Source organism: Leuresthes tenuis, unplaced genomic scaffold (genome assembly GCF_036924035.1).
Source record: "Leuresthes tenuis unplaced genomic scaffold, fLeuTen1.0.hap1 SCAF_8, whole genome shotgun sequence".
Classification (NCBI taxonomy): Eukaryota; Metazoa; Chordata; class Actinopteri; order Atheriniformes; family Atherinopsidae; genus Leuresthes; species Leuresthes tenuis.
Window position 1 is genome coordinate 10,322,068 of NW_027325362.1, and position 23,286 is coordinate 10,345,353.

The 23,286-nt window shown below is 39.8% G+C and overlaps 3 protein-coding genes across 5 annotated transcripts; 1 reads left to right on the forward strand and 2 right to left on the reverse strand.

The window, feature by feature from the left end:
- Positions 1-12: 12 nt before the first annotated feature.
- On the reverse strand, positions 13-8,751 carry fam149b1 (family with sequence similarity 149 member B1). Of its 2 annotated transcripts, XM_072390782.1 has the most exons (16): positions 8,238-8,751; positions 6,906-7,022; positions 6,295-6,439; positions 5,925-6,073; positions 5,636-5,767; positions 5,047-5,199; positions 4,762-4,943; positions 4,501-4,643; positions 3,886-3,954; positions 3,271-3,383; positions 2,746-2,970; positions 2,114-2,237; positions 1,818-1,943; positions 1,593-1,674; positions 1,078-1,215; positions 13-939 (listed from the first exon to the last, which is right to left on the reverse strand). In XM_072390782.1, the coding sequence occupies exons 1-16, from the start codon at positions 8,282-8,284 to the stop codon at positions 857-859; spliced, it is 2,028 nt and encodes a 675-aa protein (XP_072246883.1). In that variant the 5' UTR covers positions 8,285-8,751; the 3' UTR covers positions 13-856. The 2 variants fall into 2 exon arrangements, with proteins under 2 accessions (XP_072246883.1, XP_072246884.1); XM_072390783.1 differs by lacking the exon at positions 3,886-3,954.
- A 347-nt stretch (positions 8,752-9,098) lies between these two features.
- On the forward strand, positions 9,099-15,135 carry ecd (ecdysoneless homolog (Drosophila)). Its single transcript, XM_072390785.1, has 14 exons — positions 9,099-9,226; positions 9,403-9,628; positions 9,729-9,846; positions 9,928-10,015; positions 10,553-10,731; positions 10,934-11,126; positions 11,309-11,437; positions 11,538-11,663; positions 11,782-11,867; positions 12,164-12,267; positions 12,604-12,859; positions 12,984-13,051; positions 14,155-14,369; positions 14,489-15,135. The coding sequence occupies exons 2-14, from the start codon at positions 9,424-9,426 to the stop codon at positions 14,714-14,716; spliced, it is 1,995 nt and encodes a 664-aa protein (XP_072246886.1). The 5' UTR covers positions 9,099-9,226; positions 9,403-9,423; the 3' UTR covers positions 14,717-15,135.
- On the reverse strand, positions 15,134-20,399 carry LOC140312903 (uncharacterized). Of its 2 annotated transcripts, XM_072390786.1 has the most exons (5): positions 20,184-20,399; positions 19,778-19,832; positions 19,423-19,624; positions 17,277-17,577; positions 15,134-17,186 (listed from the first exon to the last, which is right to left on the reverse strand). In XM_072390786.1, the coding sequence occupies exons 1-5, from the start codon at positions 20,206-20,208 to the stop codon at positions 16,780-16,782; spliced, it is 990 nt and encodes a 329-aa protein (XP_072246887.1). In that variant the 5' UTR covers positions 20,209-20,399; the 3' UTR covers positions 15,134-16,779. The 2 variants fall into 2 exon arrangements, with proteins under 2 accessions (XP_072246887.1, XP_072246888.1); XM_072390787.1 differs by lacking the exon at positions 20,184-20,399 and having other exon boundaries at positions 19,771-20,167.
- Between the last annotated feature and the right edge of the window lie 2,887 nt (positions 20,400-23,286).

The following is a 23,286-nucleotide window of genomic DNA, read 5'->3' on the forward strand; positions in this document are numbered from 1 at the left end:
GTATAGTTTTTTTATTATTATTTTGTATAAAACAAATTCAAAGAAAACATTTTCAAGCTTTGTTGCCTTTGTGGCAATGGCTGTCTGTTATATTATCTTAAAGATGGACACATATTTATGCAGTGACCCTGATGTTACCTGCCTAAGCTTGCCAAATGCTCAAATAAGGAGGGGATTACATTAAATACAGTACGTTTGTACACATGATGAATAAATTCCCTTAGTTCTCTTAAGTCCTCTCATATTCCTACACTGTAGGATGATTTTAGTAGAAGCACCGGGACTGTGGAGATGTTCAGTCTGTACAATCACTGCATCCTCTCCTGTTGTGAATGCAAATCAACTTGAGATGGGAGAATGTAGCACCTCTCATCACTGGTTCCTGTATACAATGAGAAGCTCTGGATAAATATTTCTGTTCACACAGGTTGTGAAAAAAGATACAGTACTAGACTCTGATGTGACATTGGAGAGGGGGAAAAAAGTGCTTTTTGTTCTCCGTCTCTGAGTGGATGTGTTATTCCCTGCATTATGCAAACACCACAGGGAATATTCACATATAAATAGATATATACACATTTAGATCATATGTACATTATAGTAATATCCTCACAGACGGCTCACGTTGTATATGAAGACAGAGTTACTGTTGATTTGTGTTTGGCAGCCACTTAAGCTGATTTCTTAAATACAAAAATAAAGGCATTTAACTAAAACTTTAACCCAAGTAGCACTGTATAAAAAGAAAATAAAATAAAATTAGCAACAAAACAGAAGTGTTCAGTGGGCACAGATGCTGCAGAGTGTTGTGCTGTGAACACATGAATGGCTGGAAGTTTTGGAGATCAGAGGCAAACTACAAGCCAGGTTTGCTGGCTCTGGATGAAACGCCTCCGCGGGTGTAGGACCGAGGCGGGACTGACGCGGGCACCAGAGAAGCTGCGGGGAATAGAAAAAATGTGTGAAGTTAATGAACAACCTCAACCCTTCTCTCGTTGGTAAATTTTACTAGAAACTCCTACTTAGACTGTTTCTGCGAGCCTGGGAGATTTTCATCAGTCACTTTATTTGACTGACCTGGGGTGGAGGCTAGTGGGTCTGGCTCCTCTTCGTCTTTGATGGACAAGTGCCCCAGCGGGTGGTGAGAAAATGAGTCCAAGAAAGATGAGCTGCTGATGCCAAGACTGATGCCAGTCACACCGATTCCCAAAGAGTCTGGTGATATGAAGGAATACATTAATGAATAACTAATTAACAGATGGGCTAAAAAAAAAAAAAGTCCATCTTGTGAAAGTTTGAATATAGTTGCAGTTTAAAATTAATCAATAGAAATGTTCTAACTTGTGGCTGTTATTGTACGTTCCATACAAGCAACAAAGGACAACCACAGGAAAAAGCAGGTGAGTCATTATAAAGTATCCGCTCCCAACTAAGAGCTGCATGTAGATCAAAGGTAAAAGACAAATGAGATGCCAAGAAATGGTTATTCGAAACTACAACACATTTGATTTAAAATTAGGACGAGAGCTCTGCGATATCTCACATCCACAGATACGATTTCTCTTCAGCTATTCAAAACATGAATCCCTGACCTGTGGCCACAGATGCTCTGCCAGGCCGTCCCTGCCCGATGTTGTCCAGTACCGTGAAGGAGCGACGGTATGGAGTGTCTGACTGAAAACGAAGCCAGGGGTAAAACACGTTGGCACAGAATACGTGACATTAATGAACTGATGAAGGCCAAACTTAACCTGATGACTAGAAAAACTAAAGAATAACTAAGTTTTTTGTCTGTCTTTTGCTGTGAGGCATCGTACCCTGTATGTATGAGTTGTGTTGGGGCGAGAGAAGACGTCAAGCAGGTGGTGACGGTCCCTTGGTATCGAACTGCCGGCCTCGTCGTTTATAGCACTGTGGGCGCGGCTGGACGGGCCTTTCTGACGCTGGCAAGATATCAATATATCGTAAATACCACATGCAGCTGATGACAGGGAATTTACTGCATTTAAACACCAGAAGAACGCATTTAATAGATATCCAAGCTTTTCATCTCATGCGATATCTTTGGGATAGTTTCTAAAACCCATCATCTAGTTGGTTCTGTTATCTGTACCTGTCCAAATCTGGACTGCTGCCCCAAGTGAGATGACTCTGAGTCCCCGGTGCCAATAGGAGGAAGGAGGGTGTTTCTGCTCAGGGGCAACAATGGAGGCGTCTGACAGTCGCTGGCTGTTGGTCTGTGGAAGAAATCACACGCTGTGTGAGTGGAAGTAGACTTTGTTTGATCTGTGCTGCATTTTATTTCGAATTAAAGCAATGACTGGAAGTTCTATGAAGCTCACGCTTTAATAGTGAGGATGAAAGTCAAATCAGACCTGGTTTCACTTCCAACTCTTTACAGGCAGGATTTGGCTTTGTGAACCACAGACATTTCCCCAAACTCTCAGCTAGAAAAGTCATTCCTAAAATGTAAAGCTGGCTGGATTCTCCATGATGTAATTAGATTATATATTTATTACACTCACAGTTCATGACAATTTAATCTGTTTAGCAGGCTTCATGTATCAAACTTCTATCACCTCCAATCTCTATTACTGAATCTACAGACCCACGAGGAACACGCTGAAAAAGAGTCCGTTTCAAAGTAATCTCTCACTGCCTCTGCAGAGCATCAAACTCTTGAAAATGAGAGAATAAAAAGAAGGATATGAGTTTCAGTGGAGTTCCTGTGATGCTTTGACTCACAGACGTGTCCCACGGACGACCTCATCCAGGGATACTCCTGTGCTGGACTGACTGAAGCTTGGAACCAGTGGCAGAAGTGTTCGAGGAGGAGGGTTTCTGCGTCGAGCCGACTGCGCCGGGCGGGACAGTGAGGAAAAGCTCTGCTCCAGGGCTCGGCGAGGGCGAGGTTTGCTGGAGGGGGCCACACTGGAACCAGGTCTGTGAGAGGAACGCTCCTCTGGCTCCCTGTGTGGGAATGGAGGGAGAGAGGGAAGCACACGAGATGAATAGAGCATCTCCAACCAGGCAACTGGCTGAGTTCTCTGCTAAGAAAGGTGTAAAAACCAGCGACAAAACCATGGGATAAAGTAGGTTTGTTTTAAAAATATAACATGTTTACTCATGTTGCCATCAGACTGATCTATCTTTGTTTTATGGACGTGTGTTATCAACACAATATTTTGTTTGTTTAATGTCACAAATATCACCAATAATGGGACTTTGGGACAAAAGCTTGTTGATGAGAAGAGTAAACTGTGTCCATACTGGTTTTTCTCCAGCACACCCAGGTTCCTCTGCTGCAGGGGGATGCTGTGGATCACAATAAGGTCGTTCAAGTTGTGCTGAGTTGCTGCTGCTCCTACAGGCCCCCTACCAACCTGATGAATGGTGTGAATTGGGTGAGTAAAAGCAATGATACAGGTGGGATGAGAGGCAGGAGATGACAAAGGATGAGAATGATTAAGGGGTTTAGAACAGAGACGAGAGGAGACATAATATAGAAGGGAGGCCCAGTAGCCACATGGTTAGTTATTTCCATACTTATAACATAGTATAATCTCATTAAAAAAGGTTACTCATCATGCAGTGGTGTACAGTAAGGAGGACCCCATATGCTATGCCACCAATAAAAAAGTCACAACACTTAAAATGCACGAGGACAGTAACTAGATAAAAGAATGTGTAGCAACATTCCTAAAGAAGGAGCTGAATAAAAGCAAAGTAAATATGTGACAATATTCTGCAGTTACTTAAAGATAAACAGTGAGGATGCTTTAGTGTTAATCAACAGGCACAAGCACATTTATTTATAATGAGCCTCTACGGACAGTGTGCACACAACACACCCCCATTTTGGCTCTAAGTGAGGGAGTTACATACACTGGAAGGCTTTTTCTGCTTTTTGGATTTCCGTCTGGACTTGTGCTTTGAGCCCCTTGACTTTGTGTTCTTTAGGGGGGGAGAAAAGAACATCCAAAGACAGATAGTGGAGATAGAAGAGCAGAGGGAGGAAAGGGTACAGCACAAAGAAATAAGAAAAGACAGAATAAAACAGAGGACGATATGACAAGATCAAACAAAAGAAAAGGAGACAAAACATAGGGTTTACCAAACACATTGTTCAAGTGAAGGGTAGAGAGTGAAGAGGGAAGGGAAGAAAACAGTGATATAAGTTAATGAACTGGAAGAACTGAGAGGCTGAAGAGAATCAGGCAGGAGTGAAAAACAGGTAATAATAATCTGGAGTTAAATCTGGAGCAGACATAGGACTCCACACTGCCTCTGTATTACTTAACACTATACCTGTCAACCTTAATCATGTTTATATAAAAAGAATAATTAATTCATGTCACCTGCTGCAGTCATAATTCTGAATAGATAAATCTTTGTTTAATCGACCTCCTGACCAACAAATACTGATGATAATTAAACAAAGCTCCCAGTCTACTCCCCAAGATGCCCTGTGGCACCTGAAGTCCTGTTCAGTCCACTGACCTGGAACTGCGGGCCAACTGTGAGCGGTGGCACTCGGCTCTGGCCAAGTTTGGGCAGCATCATGGGCAGCGAGGAGAGCAGCATAAAAGGATTCAGGGAGTCTGACTGCACGGGGCTCAAGTTTCCAGAAATCGTATCATCGCCTACAAATCACATCATCAAATGTAGATTCACGTCCAAATAAAGCAGATAAGAATATATATACAGTATTTGGTGGAGATTTCAGTCTTGTGTGTGCAAAGTAGTAAATTTCAGGCTTACTTGAGGTGCAGCTTTCCCAGTGGCGTTGGACCAACTCTTTCATCCAGCCAACCAGCTCCTGCCACACATCATCGAACAGCAAGTCGAGAACAGCTTGACGACGACACCGGTATGGTGAGACAGGAGGCAAACAGTGATGCCTCCGAACCGAGTCCGGACAATCCTGGTCCCACTCATCATCCCTGTGGAAGACAGATGTGATTCCAATGATTCTAACCGTAACCAGCATGAGGATCTCACACGTTTTGGGGTTTAAATAATAACTCTGGAAAGTGAGTAACTCACAAGTCCTTGCTGTCAAAAGCCAGGTACTCCTCCATCAGACCCTCTACTTCAATCACTCGTGGCTTGTCATGGCTGCTGGAGTTATTAGGAGGGCCGTCCAGCTCTTCTGAGGTGGACCTGAAAAGTGCGGCTCTCCTGCCCTCCACATTCAACCTTTACCCACCAAGACAACACAGTTAAGCACCTTTTTTGTAAGAAAAAACAAAGACATAAATGACAAGTCATTTCAATTTTGCTGAAAGTAAAAAAATCCTGGCACAAACTGACACTACTGCATCCATACAAGCATGTCTAATTTGATGTCAACTTCATCGTGTTTACAGGTGAACTAGTCAGATAGTAGCTCTACCCAGTGTGTACCAGTCTGGAGTATCAGTCATTGCATCTATTCATCACAGTTACTAACATAACTTTGGCCCACATAATTAATAAGCCAGAGTATTTGGGTCGCAAAATCACTGTCAGCCCGGCTTACTCTGTAACTGCCAGCCAATGACTACTCAGGACAGAGACACATGAGAATAATCTAATGTATCAGGTCAAACTCAATCAGTCAGTAAATGAGTGAGTCAGTGCAATAACGACTTACTCAGTACCACCCTTATCCTTCTCTTGGGACTTCACAGTGCTTGCTTTGCCTGCTGATGGGCCGTCTGTCTCTGAAGAAGCAAACCACTGGAAGCCCTCATCAGTGGGGCACAGCAGCTGAGTCCCCAGGATCCTGAGTAAGACACACAAAATGTCAAATAATGACGTTACCTTCATGAGTGGAATGTTTTTTCCAGGATTTTCTCTACAATTAGAATTGATTTTTGATCCCACTGTCTCACGCAGACCTAAATTGACTGTGAACTGGAGGGAAACTGTGGACTACATACCGAAGATGTGGAAAGCGTGTGGTCCACTGCTGACATTCATCCTGCAGCCCCTGGAGTATCCCTGCCCCACTGCCTCTCCCCTCATACAGCTCTTTGTCGATCTCCTCAAACATTTGCTGCACCTGCTGAGAGGCTGCCTTGTCGAACTCCTGTCAAACAACACAGCAAAGGATTTTAGCGTTACCTCTGTTCTTAAACAGCAGCTCCATGACTGAAAGCTGCTGCTTTTATTTCCATTCAGTATCTTTTGACAACAAATCATCCTTTTTTTTGTGTGTCTATAACACAAAAGATGTCAAATGTTGGCGAGTTAATCTAAATGTGACATTATTGTGACGTGTTAAGAAAATCTTCTGAAGAGCAGACTTACATCGTAGCCCCAGGAGAAAACAGAGCTCCTCTCTGTGGAGATGCCAGTACCTGTGGAGCTGTGGATACCTGACCAGGACTGGGTGGAGTCTACTGAGATGACGGTGGGGCAGTCAGAGTGACTTGAAGCAGCAGACGTCTGTGAGCTAAACAGAAAAATGTGGTTGTGGTTTCTTTTTTTTTTATGTGTATTAAAAAAAAATCAACACTTTGTATCCGTCTCAATGTAGAGCAAGTCGGTTTTGACCCTGAGCAAATATAACTGGGTACGACTGCTTACATAATCAGAGTGGAAAATCAAGGGCAAAAGTCAAAGTCATTGAATATTCTAACATACTGCCTCATTATTCATTCTTTTAACTGCACATCTAAAGGAGGCAATATGATATTAATTAATGCACTACGTCTGGGTGTCACATAGCATCCTGAGAGTCCTGAGAATCAGCTGTCTGCTCAAGACGGTGTTAAATTACAAAACACACAGGCAAGTGTGAGTGTCTATGTGTGTGTGTGTGTGTAATTGTTGCATATAATTTTATTGGGGCCCCGCACAGGATCTCCAAAAGGTTGGTCTCTTTGCAGAGGAACCCAGACATGCCAGGACGCAGTTACCTGTTGTGTGCAGACAAAGCTTCCTGCAGGTTATGGAGGTAGCGCTGAGGTGTTTCGTTATCATCTGCTTCTTCTGGGAGAGGATGGTGATCGAGGCTGCTTCGAGAAAGCCCACGACTGTACAAAAGACACATTGAGAGCATTTGCCAAAAGATGTATTCACAAAGTGAGCATGTCACATTTTGGAGTGATCATCAGTGGTATGTCAAATGCCCAGTAGTTTAGACATAAAATGTGATACAAGATGTCATGAAAGTATGCTATTGTGTTTCCTTTTATAAAAACATTAGATCATCCTGACACTAGTGAAGCAAATTATATAAAACATGTGAAATTCTGCAGCTATGTTACAGAAACCTTTATCAATCAGTTCATCTAGCAGGCAACAATCTTACAGTGTAGTGCCTTCAGGTAACCTGCTGTCAACAAAACCAAACAGCTTAAGGATGATTTAGGAAAAATGCAAAGATATATTGTACACCTTTGTGTACTTCAGTAGAGCTGAGGTGTAGCACATCGACTGTTTTCAGTACCTGGAAATCAATACTAGAGAGAATTTATTAGTCATTACAAATCTCCACCCTGGAAAAAAGATACTCAGAAACTATAATTAAGTACTATTCTTGGGAAATTGTCAAGTTTTTGTTTAATTTTACAAGAGAGCAACAAAAAGTATAGTAACTTGGAAACATCACAAACAGGGTGAATGATGCTTGTCAGAAGACGTGACAGCTCCATAGCAGGATGACTGAAACTTCATCTACTGAGTAAACCAGGAAACATCAGAGCAACTTTCCTCAGGCAGTGAAACTACCAGTGCTCCACTCTCCACCAACAACGCCAGTTTTATCTTTTAGAATAGATTATTTAGTCAGTAATTTATAACGCTTGTGTATTGGTGTGTGTCACCAAAATATAAAAGGGTCTTAATTTGTAATTTCACTACACAGTTCCTGGTTGCATGATGCATAATACATCCAAAATAATTATTTCTGTAAAAATGGAAATTCTCAGAGCCAATCCAATTTCTGATGAAAAGACACCAATATAACAATATAAACTTCTACATCTGTTAAATCGTCACGAAAGTGAGGATATGAAGTCATCTGGTTTTAAAAGCAAAATAAAACATTGCGATTGGTAGGTTAAAATAAATAAATCTAACATTCAAATGAGTGGCTGGATGTAATCTTGCACTTTATGTTTGTATAATCGGATCGACATTAATGTTATTTGTAATTTGTCACTGAATCAATAACCTATCAAACTTTCTCCCATTCAGCTTCAAACAGCTGGTAAACTCAGCGTAGCCCCTTTGTGATTAGTACTCACATCTCAAGTTTGTGGGACACGGGTCTCCTGGTGTATCGTGAAATCATTATCCTTTTCTCTACGCTTTATGGGCTCAAGCCCTCCTCTCTCATCGTTGCCTCCGCTTCCAATGCTCTCTGAGGACAGTTTAAAGAGAACTCCATTTCCTCAAACATTAGTCCACACATAAAAGCCCTCGGAGCAGAAATATTGGATAGGTCTTCGGGTACAGAAGCTAACGTTATTTCTAACTGTAGATAACGTTAACAGGAGGCTACGCCAAAAATAAGCTAACTGGCGTTACATGAACGGTGACATGAAACATCAACGAGGCACGAGCAGCATTGTGAAACTCCCTAAAACAAATTTCCCGATAAATTCAGCTTGCGACACCAAATAATAATCACGTGTGGTCTGAAAGTAGCATGTCACATCGGCTTATCACTCAAAATAGATTTGTGTAGTAACACCAGCTAACGCTAACGTTAGCACCTACAACGACAACAATAATGCGCCGCGGCTGTCATGGATACGCAGCTTCGTAACCGCACTGTCTCACGGGAAATTGGTTTCAAACCGTCACATGATAGTATTACTACACATATGATTTCACTATAATTCCCAGCATTCATTGTGGTAACGGGATAACGTTCATGAACTATATCCGTTTGTCTCAAGTGGACTGTGACACAGATTTAACTCAAATATTGTTGTACATAAATGATTGATTGATATTCATAAATACAGTAGGTAAAAATTCTATTCAACATTTTAATTAATTGTATTTACCTATTTATCTTTATAACATCTATAATTGATCATTATATATATAGTAGGAACTATTTAATAGGTGCATGGAGCAGTCGACCAGAAATTGTGGAAGGACCTAAATAGTGGCAGATGGCGTTACAGCAACGCGCATAAATATGACTAAAGCCTCTTTTTCATTTTGCTTTGACATAATTTCGCGCTACATCGACATCAAATTTTACAATTAGAAACAAGACAAGGTAAGGGTGACTGACACTGTCAATGGATTTTTGCAAATATCTGCAATAAATATAAACAGAAGTTAACTGTGATGTAGATTGTGCAGACTTCAATTTAGCTTTTTAATCTAAACAGTTTATATAGTTACAGGCCAAATGTCGACCCTGCTTTTGTATGTTTGTCTCATTTTCACCAGGTTTGAAAAATATCTATCGCCATGGATGCCCTACAGAGAAGGATGATTCCAGAGGACATGGTCCAGTACAAACTCTTTTTAATCCCATCACACGCTTTAACTCATCAGCAGACAGAGGAACGTATCAAACACCTGATAGAGGAGATTTTGGCAAAAGTTGCCCCACTGCTTACACAATATATCTGGCAGCATCAGCCATTTAAGCTCAAGTATCATCCTGAGAAAGGTAAAGTCTTGTAAACACCACACATATAGATTAGTTTAGATACTGACACTGTTAGACAGATAGACAGACTGAGGACTGGTCCGTTTCTGTTCATTGACAGGAGATGTACCTGGTCACATTGGAGGCAGCACTCAGTTCGGAGACAATGTTGAGGACGAGTGGTTTATTGTTTACCTCCTGCAGCAAATCACAGAAGCTTTTCCAGATCTTGCAGCAAGGTGAAGGGATAGCATGTTTCCCAAGTTAATTTTTCTTTTGTTTTGTTGTTTGCAATTTCCATTCAATGTCTGTGTGTACAGAGTTGAGGACAACGATGGGGAGTTTCTTCTTATTGAAGCTGCAGATTATCTTCCGAAGTGGCTGAACCCAGACACCAGTGAAAACAGGGTGAGTCACTCAAATCAGACAACAGTTATGATGATGTTCTTTTAAACATCATGTTTGAATTGATGTTTATTTTATTTGTCTTTTATGTGTCACAGGCCCGAACTTGAGGGTATAGACTCTAAATTTAGGGTAAATTAAACTATAGATTATATTCCAGAGCTCTCTTTAGCCTTATGTTATTGTTGCTGGAAGGCACCATCTTTTTTTCTTGTTCATATTATTTAAGATCTTGAGATTTTGTTAGAGGTTATTTTAGTCAGGCATGCAAAATACCTTGTTGATTGTTGAAAAGATATTTCAACTTTAACAGCTCTTGCTTCAAATTCATAGATCTTATTTGTTTGTTTAGGGTTTCTATTTCTGAGCATACAATCACTGTTATTATTCTTATTGTTTAGGTATTTATGGTTAATATTAGTTTACATTAATCAAATTATGTAGGTGTTAAAAAAATACATCTAAAAGCTATTGTTCTATCTCATTTATTATCTTCCACTCCATGTTGTCTGTATTGCTACACTGCCTATTTTTTTGCAGGTCTTCTTTTATAGGGGAGATTTGCACATCCTGCCCTGTCCCTCCGAATCCAGTTCAGTGGGTTTCTCATATGATGTGGTACCAAGTGTGACACAAGCTCTGGCACTGCTTTCTTCTCAGCCAGAAGCTTGTCTGGCGAGACCCAAGATATGTTCAGCCTTGAGAAAGAGGCTAGAAGGGTGAGAAAGGTTTAATAAATAATAGAGATCAGTCTTAGAAACCCCCAAAGAGCAGCCTTATAAATATTCTTGAACACAACTTCAATATTTTTCTGCTGTAGAGACAAGTTAAACACTAGATGATAACAACAAGGGTAGCTTCAGATACCTGCCGTCATACTGGCTCTGTAAAAATGTCTATCCATCTGTATTTACCACACAGATACCCAGAGAAGATTAAAAGTAGCCTCCACCGTGCCCACTGCTTCATACCTACAGGTATTGCTACTGTGTTGGCACAGCGTCCAGACCTGATCGCCCCTGCAGTTTCGGCTTTCTACCTGCGCGATCCAGTGGATCTACAGGCCTGCCGAAGCTTTAAGACGTTTAGTCCTGATACGAGAGTCTTCACTTTGGTAAACACACATAAAGCACATAAAACAAAGTCTTGTAGTCTGACAAAGAAACCAGGTTAAACTTTTATACAGGAAATATTAACTTTTTTAACTTTTTTTTTAATTTTTTTTTTTAATTTTTTTTTTATGAACATGCTGTGAAATGCATCCTTCATCAAAGTAGTAACGGTATATATTTCCAGGTGACGTTCACCCGCTGCCTGTATGCACAGCTGCAGCAACAACATTTCACCCCAGACCGGAGGAGTGGATTCACCCTGCCGCCCCGCTCTCATCCACAGTACAAGGCTCATGACCTTGGCATGAAACTGGTGAACAATTGCATTTGTCATCCTTTATGCCTTACTGCAAGCAAGGGTGCAGATGGTGTTTGAATTATTGTATGAAATTGTGTCTGTGCCCCACTCCCAGGCCCATGGCTTTGAGATCCTTTGCTCTAAATGCAGACTGCCATCTTCAGAGCCAGATGCGCCAGTCAGTTGTAATCCTCAGTGGAAGGGCTTCATAGAAAGTCTGAAAAGAAATGGCTACTTCCGGGTAAGTTGCACATTTTTATTTGCTCATTCGTTGTGAATAAAAGCAGTGCAGTGTGAGAAGAGCTCACTATTTTTTTCCTCTAACGAGCTGTTTATAATTTTATTGTTGTCAAATGCAGGGAGAGCTGGAAGGTTCGGCCCTATTCAAGGAACTTTTAAGATCCGCAGAAAATTTCTTCAAACAATCTGTTGCCTCAGAGTCAAGGTGAGAAATACGCTTAAACTTAAAGCCTAATACTGTGTAGGGAGTGTCAGAATTGTGTGGATTTTGGGTGTTTGCAGGCTGGATGGGAGATGGCTGTCACAGTTAATACATATGTATGTCAAGGCTCTAGCTTTCCCTTTTCAAAATTGCTTTGTCAATGATTAATCTTATCAACTTGTCTTTGGTTTAAATGTTGTGGCTGACCTGTGTTTACAATAATTAAACTGTGTGAATATACCTGGCTTTTACACCCAAGTATATCTGCCTGAATATGCCTGCTGTGTATGTTGTCTCAGCGTTCTGTCCCCAGGGGAGGAGGTTCTCCAGCTGTTGCACAGCTGCAGTCCCCTCAACATGGAGGAGTTGAAGACTCTCGAGTCACAGCTCCCCAAAGAGGACAGTAAGTGAAAAGTCTGACTAAAAACCAAAATGCTCAGTGTTTTCTTGCCAGAAAGGCATTTACAGAGTTTGCACATTCACTATTTGAGTTAGTCTTGTTTATGTTTGGTTTGAATTAGGGGAATAATCCCTTCTTTATGCGTTGTTTTCTCAGTTCACCATGTTGGATTAAGTCTGCCTGTAAGGATTTGTATGTTTAAACGTTTGTATGTTGGGTGTTTATGACACTGCTTAAAAGCAGGCTTTGCCTTTATCATAATTTCAAACAGTTATTCCTTTCATTTTCTCTCCTGTTGGCGCACATCCAATAATTTTTTTTCTTTGTGCCTATTTCCAGGTGACAGCTGGTTGGATATCACAGCTCAGGATTTGGAACGGCTCCTGCAGGAGAGAAGCGGGGGCAGAGCTGATGTCGCCGGCAAAAGCTCCAGTTCCACCAAACAGACACAAGACGTTGTGGATGCAGAGAAGAGAGGGGAGGATACGGAGGACAAGGAGGAAAAAGAAGCCAGTTACAGCTTGATAGCAGTCAGTCAGGGGATGAAGAATTTCCTCAACACCATGTCGTCACATGAGGGGGCTGAACTGCCCTGGTGAGACAAACTGACAATATTACTCCATGTATATATGGTTTGTCTAAATTGTAAAAGTCAATGCACTGATACCCCAAACTTTTCCTTCTGTTTCACATCTCATATTTTTTACTTTGTCTTCTAGGAGCAGTGCAACACAGCCTTTTAGTTTTGACCCAGACTCCATGGCCAATGCACTGGACAGACTACTAGGTATGTAGCACATGTATGTCTGAGAGTTAAAGGATGCATATTATGCCCTTTTCTCACAAGCTGACACAGTTTCTTTAGGTCTTAATGAACTGTCCGTGACAAACTTTGGTCAAAATTAGTTTACACCTTTATTCAAACAGGTCGTATTAGGGCAGTGTTTCTCAAGCTCTGCAGAGCTTGATGACAACTGATCATTTGAATTAGGTGTGGTGGAGGAGGGAACCTCGAAAACATGGAGGGGTGTGGGTCATGAGGACCGGAATTTAGAAACACTGTATTAGGGTGTAGAGTGACTCACTTGTCTCCACTCTGCCCTTCCCTTCAACAGGGAGCTCAGCCACAAAAAAAAATGCTCCTGCAATTTCTTCTGCAGTTTCTACATAGACAGCTGGTAGGCTAGTGATCACTCTTTGAGATACAGTCCTATTGCAGGTCAGTTTTTGAACTGGCCCAAATCGTTGAAACACACACATTATGTTTAAACATGTAACAGCTCCTGGTCAGTTAATAACACTAATTAGGACTTAGCATCATAATTCCTCCGTCATGCAGTGACTCCACAAACTCTGATGCTCCTTTCCTGTGTTTTGTTTTTTGCAACTAACATTAACACATTAATGTTTGCTTTTGAAACGGCAGTTAAGTGTGATTCTGTGTATTCAGTGACCAATTGGAAAATGTATTTGTAACTTCTAATTGGTTTAAAAAAAGAAAAGGGAAAAAAAAGGAAGTTGACTATTAGAAGTTAGAAGAGCAATAAACAAATTACTTTATAGATTAGCTCATTTGTTTGTTCAGTGAAGTAAACTGTATGGCTAATTATGAGAGTTAAGAGCAAAAGAAAACTCAAGAGCTAACTTCCCACTTCAGCAAACGCAGCATCATCTGAAGTTGAAGCTAGGTGGAGATTTATGAATGACGTATTTTCAGATGTAGGGGCACCAAAACAAGATGTCAGGGTTATCTTTTTGAGTTGGTAGTGACTTCAGACACCAAGCATATGCTCTCAAGCAGAGATTTTTAAAAATATTTTCTCCCCACCAGAATATGTCCCTTTTAAAATCCTGGCAAGTTTTCCTCTCTTTAACAAATCTGTTTTTCAGGAAGCAAAAACGAAGAGCTAGACTCAGATGATCTGGATGATGATGATGATTATGATGAAGACGAGGAGGAGGAGGAGGTGGACGAGAAAGAGGGAGTCTCCTCTGATCATCCAGAGATGAGGGGGGCAGAGACCCTGGACAGCCTCAAAAGCTACATGGACCAAATGGATGAGGAGTTGATGAGCACTAATGTAGGACAAAGCTTCAGTCAAACGGTAAATTCTCAAAATGATTACATCCTCTTCGTGGTAAATGCTTTCTTTTGCTCTGAAATAGTGGAGCGAAAAAACGTGCACCTGCTTCATCTTTAAATCCATATTTGTTATTTTCACAGAATGACAAGGCAAGCTCTGGCAATGGTTCCTCTGCAGGAGATGGTCTCTCAAAAGAAGAGCGAGAAGTGGAAGAGACAGAAGAAGAGATCCAGCCTTTAGACGTGGATGTCAATTTGGTCACAAACCTTTTGGAGTCTCTCAGTTGCCAGGCTGGGCTGGCCGGACCTGCTTCTAACCTGCTGCAGAGTCTGGGCTTACATCTACCACCCAACTCTGATCCCTCGTAGAGGACAGCAGAAGAGTTGAGATATGAATGAGGCATTAGCTGGCAGCGAGGTGATGAATAACACAATGATGCAAATGCCAGAATCAACAAAAGTTCAGCTGACAAATGCCTTCATAACGGAGCTTCATGGTTAGAATATATTTTACATTCAAACTCTGTTTTTACTGTAAAACTGTATTAATGTCCTGTCAAAAGACACACACACATATATATATATATATATATATATATATATATGTATGTCTTGTGATCTAAAAGCCCAGTTTAGGGATATTTAAGGCTCCTTCCAGCACTTAACTATTTCTGTAATGTCTATCATGAATTTTTGATGCCTGCTGCTTTTGTATAAAGCGGCGATAGATGTGGGTATTGATGATGGGTGTACTTGTTACACAGAATAAATCCATTTTCTTAATAATTTTATTGCATTATCATTTCACATTATTAAATATGTGCAGCAATTAAAACAGCAGTTTCCACATTGTTTTGCATAAAAGGGAAAAATATAATACAAGTTCACATTTTCATAAATGTCAGTAATTATAGCTTATCGATATTTGAGACGGTTTAGACTGTGGAAATAACTTAAACACGACAGCTTTTCTCACCGTGACCCTCTTTCATCTGACATCTGAGTCGTCAGAATCATTCAAGGGCATCTTTAACCAACCTCTGGTTAACGATTACTTCGGTTAGAGATATAAGTTTAAATATTAATAACACTGATAAGTAAACGTCTACTAAATTGACTTTGACCATCTTTGTCCCGTGCGAGCAACCCACTCCTAGCTATTCCTTTTCATCTGAAAAATCTATCAGAATCATTCAAGGAATAATCGGTGGAGGAGAAAAGTGGCAAATACTGTTAATTATGTTACATATGGAGGAATCGAGATGTCTGTGTCTACTAAATAAATACTCACTTTTATAATCAGAAAATTATGTTTTTGAAAATTAGCCACAATTATTAAATGTTTTATTTTTCATCTGTAAAATAATATTGCATGGTACTAGAGTGGCAACTTCAGCTTCAAAGCACCTGCTTTGTCATGTCAAATATTTTACAACAGAAGTCCCTGTGGTTCCTAGTAAGAGACTCATAATGCATCTGCATTCATTAGAAATATGGAATGTTTTGGGAGAGATGTAAAAGCCACCACTTAAATAATTTCCTAATTCCTTCAGTAATCTCAGAATAAACAGGTAGCTACAAGGATGGAAGACAGGGCCAGTAACAGGCTCAGCAGGGCTTATTCAGCCTGTAGCTGTAATGATTTTTGCTGTGCCTCCCAGGTGTAAAATACAGATTGTGTATTTGCGTTTTTTGGACAGCCTCAGGACGGTCCTCTCATGTTTATACTCAATACATTAGACAGTTGCTACGAAAGGATCTTGCTACTTGTTTGGCAAATTTGCTGCTGGTTTTGATTGGCTGGGACCAAAACGATCCATTGGATATCTTTTGATGAGATTTGGTCTGCAAAAACAACCATGCTAATTTCGAGGAACATTAGAAAAGATTTGTTAAAATGTAACAAACATTTCTAAAAACCTTTCCAAAAGTTAACATGTCACAAACTGCAGTAATGTCTTACCGGAATACATTAACAGCAATTTTGCAAAGCACATTTTTGCTTATTACAGCACAGTGGTCAGGTGAGAAATGATTTGTCTCTTCAAAATGGGTTCAAGAGTCCATGTACCAAGTTTAGCTTTCATTAACCAAACTTTTGAGATGAGACTTCACTTTGTATTTAAAAGCTTGGCAGCTGATTACAGGAAGCTGACACAAAATCTGATTTGATCATCTCAAATCTGTATCTGTATGAATGTTGGTGCAGGGAAGCATTTTACTTTTCTGTAAAATCTATAATGGAAGAAATTGGAGAAACTTGGCAGGAACTAAATAATCCAAGAATGGCAACATATTTCATTGGAAAGTTCTGTGCACAAACACACCTTCAGCTTCTGGAGATCTTCAGGAACAGGCTAAAACTTTGTGGGAACAAATCAGGGTCTTCAGTTGGTGTGTTACTTTCAAAAGGTTTTAACAGTTCGGTGAAACTATAAAAGCTGGAAAAATGGCAGAGCCATCTGTCTTGCTGAGAAAAGCACTGCAGCAGCTAGCGGTGAGACACAAAGAGCAGAAATGCAGACAAAGAAGTTGAGAACCATCCCCAGCAGGAGAATAGCGAGCAGGTATCCATGGAAAAGCAGGTTTTGCCAGCTGCTATGTCTTAACACCTGCCAGGGACTGTCCAGGTGCAGCAGCCACAGGAGGCCCAGTACCACACTCTGGTTGACCAGCTGAGTGTAATAGATGTCAAATATGGAGGCTTGGGCATCAGGAGGGTGGTTTCGCTCAGCTTCAGACACTTTAGCCAGGATGATCAGAGAGAGACTGTGGAGGATTAAAGCCAGAGGTGCGTACAAGTACTCCAGAGGCTCAATAGCTGGGAAACCCTCGGATGCTGTAGAGAGAGTGGAAGGTGATTAAAAATCAGTTTGATTTGAGGTGACAAACCCACAGTTTGACCTGCAAATGGCATATGAATGTTTACCTGTGAGGACAATAAACGTCCCACTCAAAATGGAAATCAAGACAGAGGAGTGTTTCGATGGTGGAGATGCCAGCTTCAGGGTGAAACTAAAGCCCACGGTTACCAGGGGCAGCAGCGGCACGGTGAAGAGGAAGAGGCTGGCGTACAAGCTGCTGGCTTTGGCCCACGTGGCCAGCACAGCTTGAACACTGTTACAGATAGCAGGCAGCAGCAGCCTCTCACCCAGGGATCTGGAGTAATGTTTGAGAGGCACCAGATGCAGGACATGAAGGAGATTTAAGAATAAGAGAGAGACCAGAACCTGAAAGAAACGAGATCATGTCATTGAAAAGAATGAGATCATAAACATTAAATTCTCAGAAAGAAAGCAGAAGTAATTTGTTATGTAATTGTGAGCCGTACGCGATGGGTAAGAGTTAAGATCATAAAAGGCACCACATTTAGTCTAATCTTTGACAAAAGAAAAAAAATCATGCAAATAATGTAAATCAAAACCACTCAGAGTTACTCATCTAAAATTTCAAACAATACGCTGTTTATTTTTGACACAATTAGTTTATTCTTGATTATTTTTTATTTTGCTCTATTTCAAATCAGATTGTTGGGGTTTTTTTGGTGTTATTTCTTAAAACATTTCTAAAAGTTTTTTTTTTTTTCAAACTTGTGCAGATGGAGCAAGAATGTTTGAATGTATGAAAACAAGTACCAAAACAAGTATCAAATCTACTCGTCTGCATGTACAGATCAGATTTTCAATGACAAATCAAATCTTCAAAGATCGATGCTCGAAATCTAAAAAAAAAAACAAGCCAATTCTGCAAGTTAAAAAACCTTTACAGGCCTAACTGAATACCCACTTCAGATGCTCAGACTGACTTACCAAACAGATTCATGTGATCACTTTAACATAGTATAGTTTGTGGAAACATAATCCTACTGCCATGGGTCAGAAAGGGATTATAAATCATTACATAAATCTGACTGATAAATCCAACTCCACCTCATATTGAGTTTGGCATGTGAAAGGCATGGCAAAGTGTTTGCACACAAGTAATTCATACTTGATTTGTACTTCAATCCATATTTGTTTAAGGGATTTCCACAATGCAATTATATCCATACTTGAAGATATTGTACATTTTGCTCAAAGATTTGATTCGTACTTGTACACTTGACCCGTAATTGTCCATTTGTAGATTTGATTTGTGCTTTAAATTTGCTCATTTGTTCTTTTAAAAAAAATCTTTCCCTTTATTAGTTTCATATCCACAAACCTACTTCCTGAACCTCTCTTATTTTGTTTTCTTCAAGCATGATGCAAAAGTTCCATAATCATCAATAAACAGTAATACTGAGGACTTTGACACAGGGTGTGTGAATGACAAAATGGAATATCCACACAGCCTCTGTGATTCCTCAACGTCACTGTGAGCAATTTGCCACATTGATTAGTGCAGTGTAATTCAATGAACTACTGTCAGTCAAACTCTAAATCCTAAACCTTTCATCTGCGATGCCACAGTGAGATGTAAAATGTCCTAACAGAAAACATGAAGCCTACATTTTCAGGTTTTTTGCAATGTACAAGTCAACCTGCACACTTTACGTGACTGAAGTTGACCTTTGGATTGGGTCACATTCACATGTCAGTTCTTAGGACGGCCATTTGGTTAAACATCAATCGTGGGCATATGTTTATCAACATGAAACACCTTCAGTCTCTCCCAACCTTCAAGTGAAACTACTTCTGCTCAATTTTTCAAACCAGCACACACATTAACAAAATTACAAAACCCAGCTGACACCACACCGTACTGTATAAAGTTAACCGCAACAACAGCCAACGACAGTCTAACAAAGCAAATTACAGAGAGACATTATTAATACTTCTTGATATTCTTTTATTCCAGTATAGAATTCAATAACTGATGGCTGTGTTACCTTGCATATGTTTGCCAACATGCTATACATTTTGACAGGATAAACAGGATAAACAAACGGCCTGGTGTCAGAGCACAAAGTACTCTGTGTGAACCAGCCGGTATGTAAATGTCTTTGTTCACTCTCTTCACATGCTGATAACCATCAACAAAATGTATTTACCTAAACGCTCTATGTAATATTTGAAATGATTGCAGATACCTACCTGGGCGAAGCAGAGAGCCACAGCGTATGGGTAGTGATACTGTGGGATAAAGATGCCCACCACAAAGTTTCTTAGTCTGTCAGCAAGGCCATAGATAATCACAACCGCCAGGCAGAAGGTGGCAATCAAGGGCTTCAGTGCAGGATTTGATGAAAGACTCTTTACCACTGTCGCACACCACCCTTTCCTCCATCTGCCTGAACTACAAAATAGGAAGTTACAAACGCTTGTCATGCATTAACACAAGCTGTTATTTGAATGACGCAAAAGACTTTGTATATTTCCATTAATATAAATATAACTGAGTACTAGCAATACAAGATATGCAGTTGTGTTGGGCAGGATTACCTTTTACCTAAAAGACATGCTGTCATTCTGTGCAAAGGTTGCTGTTCTGGAGTGTGAGATATCTGCAGAGGTGAGAAGAGGAATTCACCTCATCAGGAGTTCAGTCTTCAAAGAACAAAAGGGGGGTGTAAACCTGAACCTGTGTCGTTTACAACACGCACTTTGCAGGTGATTTCTAAAAGTATTTAATAGATCTTGATGAATATTTTTATCAAGTTCAAACAAATTAAATATGCACAGTCTATCATGATAGAAATATTGTGAAAACTTTCATTGTTTGTTTCGCCTTCGTTGTTTCTTCTTCTTTCTGACATCCTGTTAGACACAAATATAGCTGACCTACAGGTAACCAAACTATGAATTTTCCTATTCAAAAGCAGCACGAGTAGAGAGAAAAAAGCAGCCTGACTCACCATTTGTAATTCCTCGTAAAGTCATATGTCAACTATGTACACAACACCAATTCCAAAGATAATACGCCGACATTATTAAAAATCATTTACAATATACGCCTGTCTGTGTACCATTCTGCTCTGTGTCACTCTGTGTTAGCATGCGCTGTATACTGAGGACATTCACCTCTTTGCTTTTATCAAGGGACCAGATGAACTTTGTCCTCGCTCTGTTTGTCTTCATATAATTAGAGAAGCAATCCATCCAGACAAATTTTAAAAGTCCCTTTCCTCACCGAGCAGATAACATCTGTGGAATCAATTTAAGATATCTGTTTGCTTACATATATCATTACGACATATATCATTATGCATGATGTGTCTTTTAGTTTAATGACAGGAATTTGACCTACATTGATAAGTTATTATCACAAATTATTATGCAATTTTACATTTGTTAGTACACATTTCCTGAGGAGACAAAAATTCTTTCTCTGGCTTTAACACCTGTTTGTAACATTCCTGACCAACCTACCCCCAGCTTTATGTTCCCAACCCCCTCTCTGACTGGATCACACATAACTGCATGGGAGAGAAGCTACATGGGTAAACAGAGCCATTAGAGTGAGAGGATGCAGTGTGTGCACCCTGAAGCTTAGACAAACACAGCAGCAGCATACAATGAGGACCTCTGATTGATCCAGAGTATTATAGCAACCAGCCTGAGAGCAGCAGAGAGCTGTCTGTCTGTCATGTGAATAATTTCCGCTGACACCAGATGGAGGATGGTGACGGATCATAAGTATACCTTTTACATATGTATATATATGGTATACATAAACCACTGATATAAGTGATGCCTAATGTGTACACGGCATAATATTTCTCTTTCACCGTTCTCGAACTATAGACAAAATTAGTAATGAAATCCCCCAGGAGCACAGCAGGGGGCAGTCATATGCTGTTTTATTGCTGCCAATAAACAAACTTTAATCTTTAACTGTTGCCACACAGGTTGGCAGCATCAACAGGTGCCGGGCAAATAAAACAGTAGATCTTTATCTGTATTCCACTGACGGATAATAACTCAAATGACATTCAGTTTACTTAAATAGTTTAGTTTTCTGCTCAGTAATACTTAAAATGTTAAACTTTTCTTATACATTTACTCTTATACATTTACTAACTGGTGTCATTTGTGGAACATAAACCATTTTATGGAGTCATAGTCATATCTAACTGTTCTGCTCCTTATTGTCTATAAAGCTCCAACTGACCAAGCTGCAGGCCTGCTTGTGGGTCCCAGAGTTTCAAGGACTACAGTGAGAGTTTTTATTTTTTCGACTCCTCTCCTGTGGAACTGGCTCCCAGCCTTTTCCACTCTGCTTTTAAGCTCTGCTTCTACGTTTAAGACCTATAATTTAGAGATATCTTATATGTAACTCACTGATCTTTCTTGCAGTAATTGTTTAAATATCCTCAGTTTTTGTTCTTTAAACTTTTAACCCATTTTCAATCATGACTTTTTTCTTTAATTTCCATTTCTTTTTATATTTACAAATTGCTTTTTGTTGTTAATATTTTAATTCTCTACATTTTGTTTCATTCCAAGCTTGTTCCAAGCAATTCTCTAGCTACCACTTTGACAGTCCTTATTAGAGGTCTTGTTTTGTTATCTAACACTGCAGTTTCCTGCAGGCATTTCTGAATTAGCCCGTGTGTTTTTAAATATCTTATCAGGGATTTGTATTGCTGGTAATAACTATATAAACTTGATATTTACTTTTGATAGTTCTTTATCTAGGTTCATGCGAGCTGCGGTGTTCCTTGACCAATAATTAATAAAAAGTTTAAAGAGTTTAAAGTTTAAATAGTGTAAGCCTTGAATAAAAGTAATCCACCAAATACACCCAACAATGAGCATATAGTCAAAGTGACCACAGCAGGAGGCATGAAATGTTCAGTATGTGATGGAAAAACAAGGCAGTAAAATACTGTAGACCAGCTGCACTCTGTTTGATTAGGTTTGTTTAGTTGACATATGGCCATAGAGATTTTAGATTTTAGAGAGCACTCAAACCAATAACACAACCAAACAGGGAACAGGTCCAATAAACTGCAACGCTTCAGGGGTCCTGACCGAAAACATCGAAGGCGAGTCGAAGGCTGAGACGGAGGGAGAGTATTGTGAAGAAATGAGGGTTACGTCAAAATACAGCGAATATCAAAAGTTTCTATGTGGAAACTAAGATTAAATCATCATTAAACTTTGAGTGTAATCACACATTCAGATTTTGTATACTTGTGATGGTTTTCTCATGACAACTTGCACATTTTTCTTTAGAAAATTATGCTTTTGAACAGTTACTGACAAGTTCTAATGAATCCTTTTTTTAAAGGTGAAGCTGTCAATCAGTTAAAATCTCAACTTGTTTCTGGTTTTGAGGCAGAACATTTCCTTCTTTTTTGCCTAACCCTTTAGCTACACCAGATCAATTCATTTACACTTGCCCCAGAATCTTTCAGCAATGCATCTGAGTTTTCAGGTTCCTTTTTCATCTTTAACTACACTCATCAAATTCCAATATATCTTTCGATTTACTTTAAGGATGTGTATGTTTACATAGTTTTCTGTAAGTTTTGAATTATATATTTCTTTTTATAAACAGTAGGTTTTTTTCTGCCTTATTATCATCATTATTATTATTCAACACAACATTTATTACACTTACGTCTCTATATGGCTATCGTATGCAATAGCTAAACAGTGGCCTCATACAGCCTTAAGTTGTGTATTCAGAGATATTTAGAATCTTATCCTGACCAAATCCTAATGTAAACTGCAGCATTTGGAATTTGGCTGGAGTGAAGTATGCCTTTTATCCAGTTTATCCTTCAATATCTTTCACAGCTACTGACCATGTGACTCTATTTTCCTCATTACACTTTGCTGGGCTTTTTCAGAAAAGGTTTTCAATATTTTTTACTACTTTTTGCCATGTCAACATGCTGCATGCTTTTCCAATAAAGGCCTTATGGTCTTCTGCCGAATTACTTTAGGGAGATGGGTGTTGTGCTGTCGACGTCAATAGTTCTGCTGGTTTTTTGTTTTCTTAATTTTCCC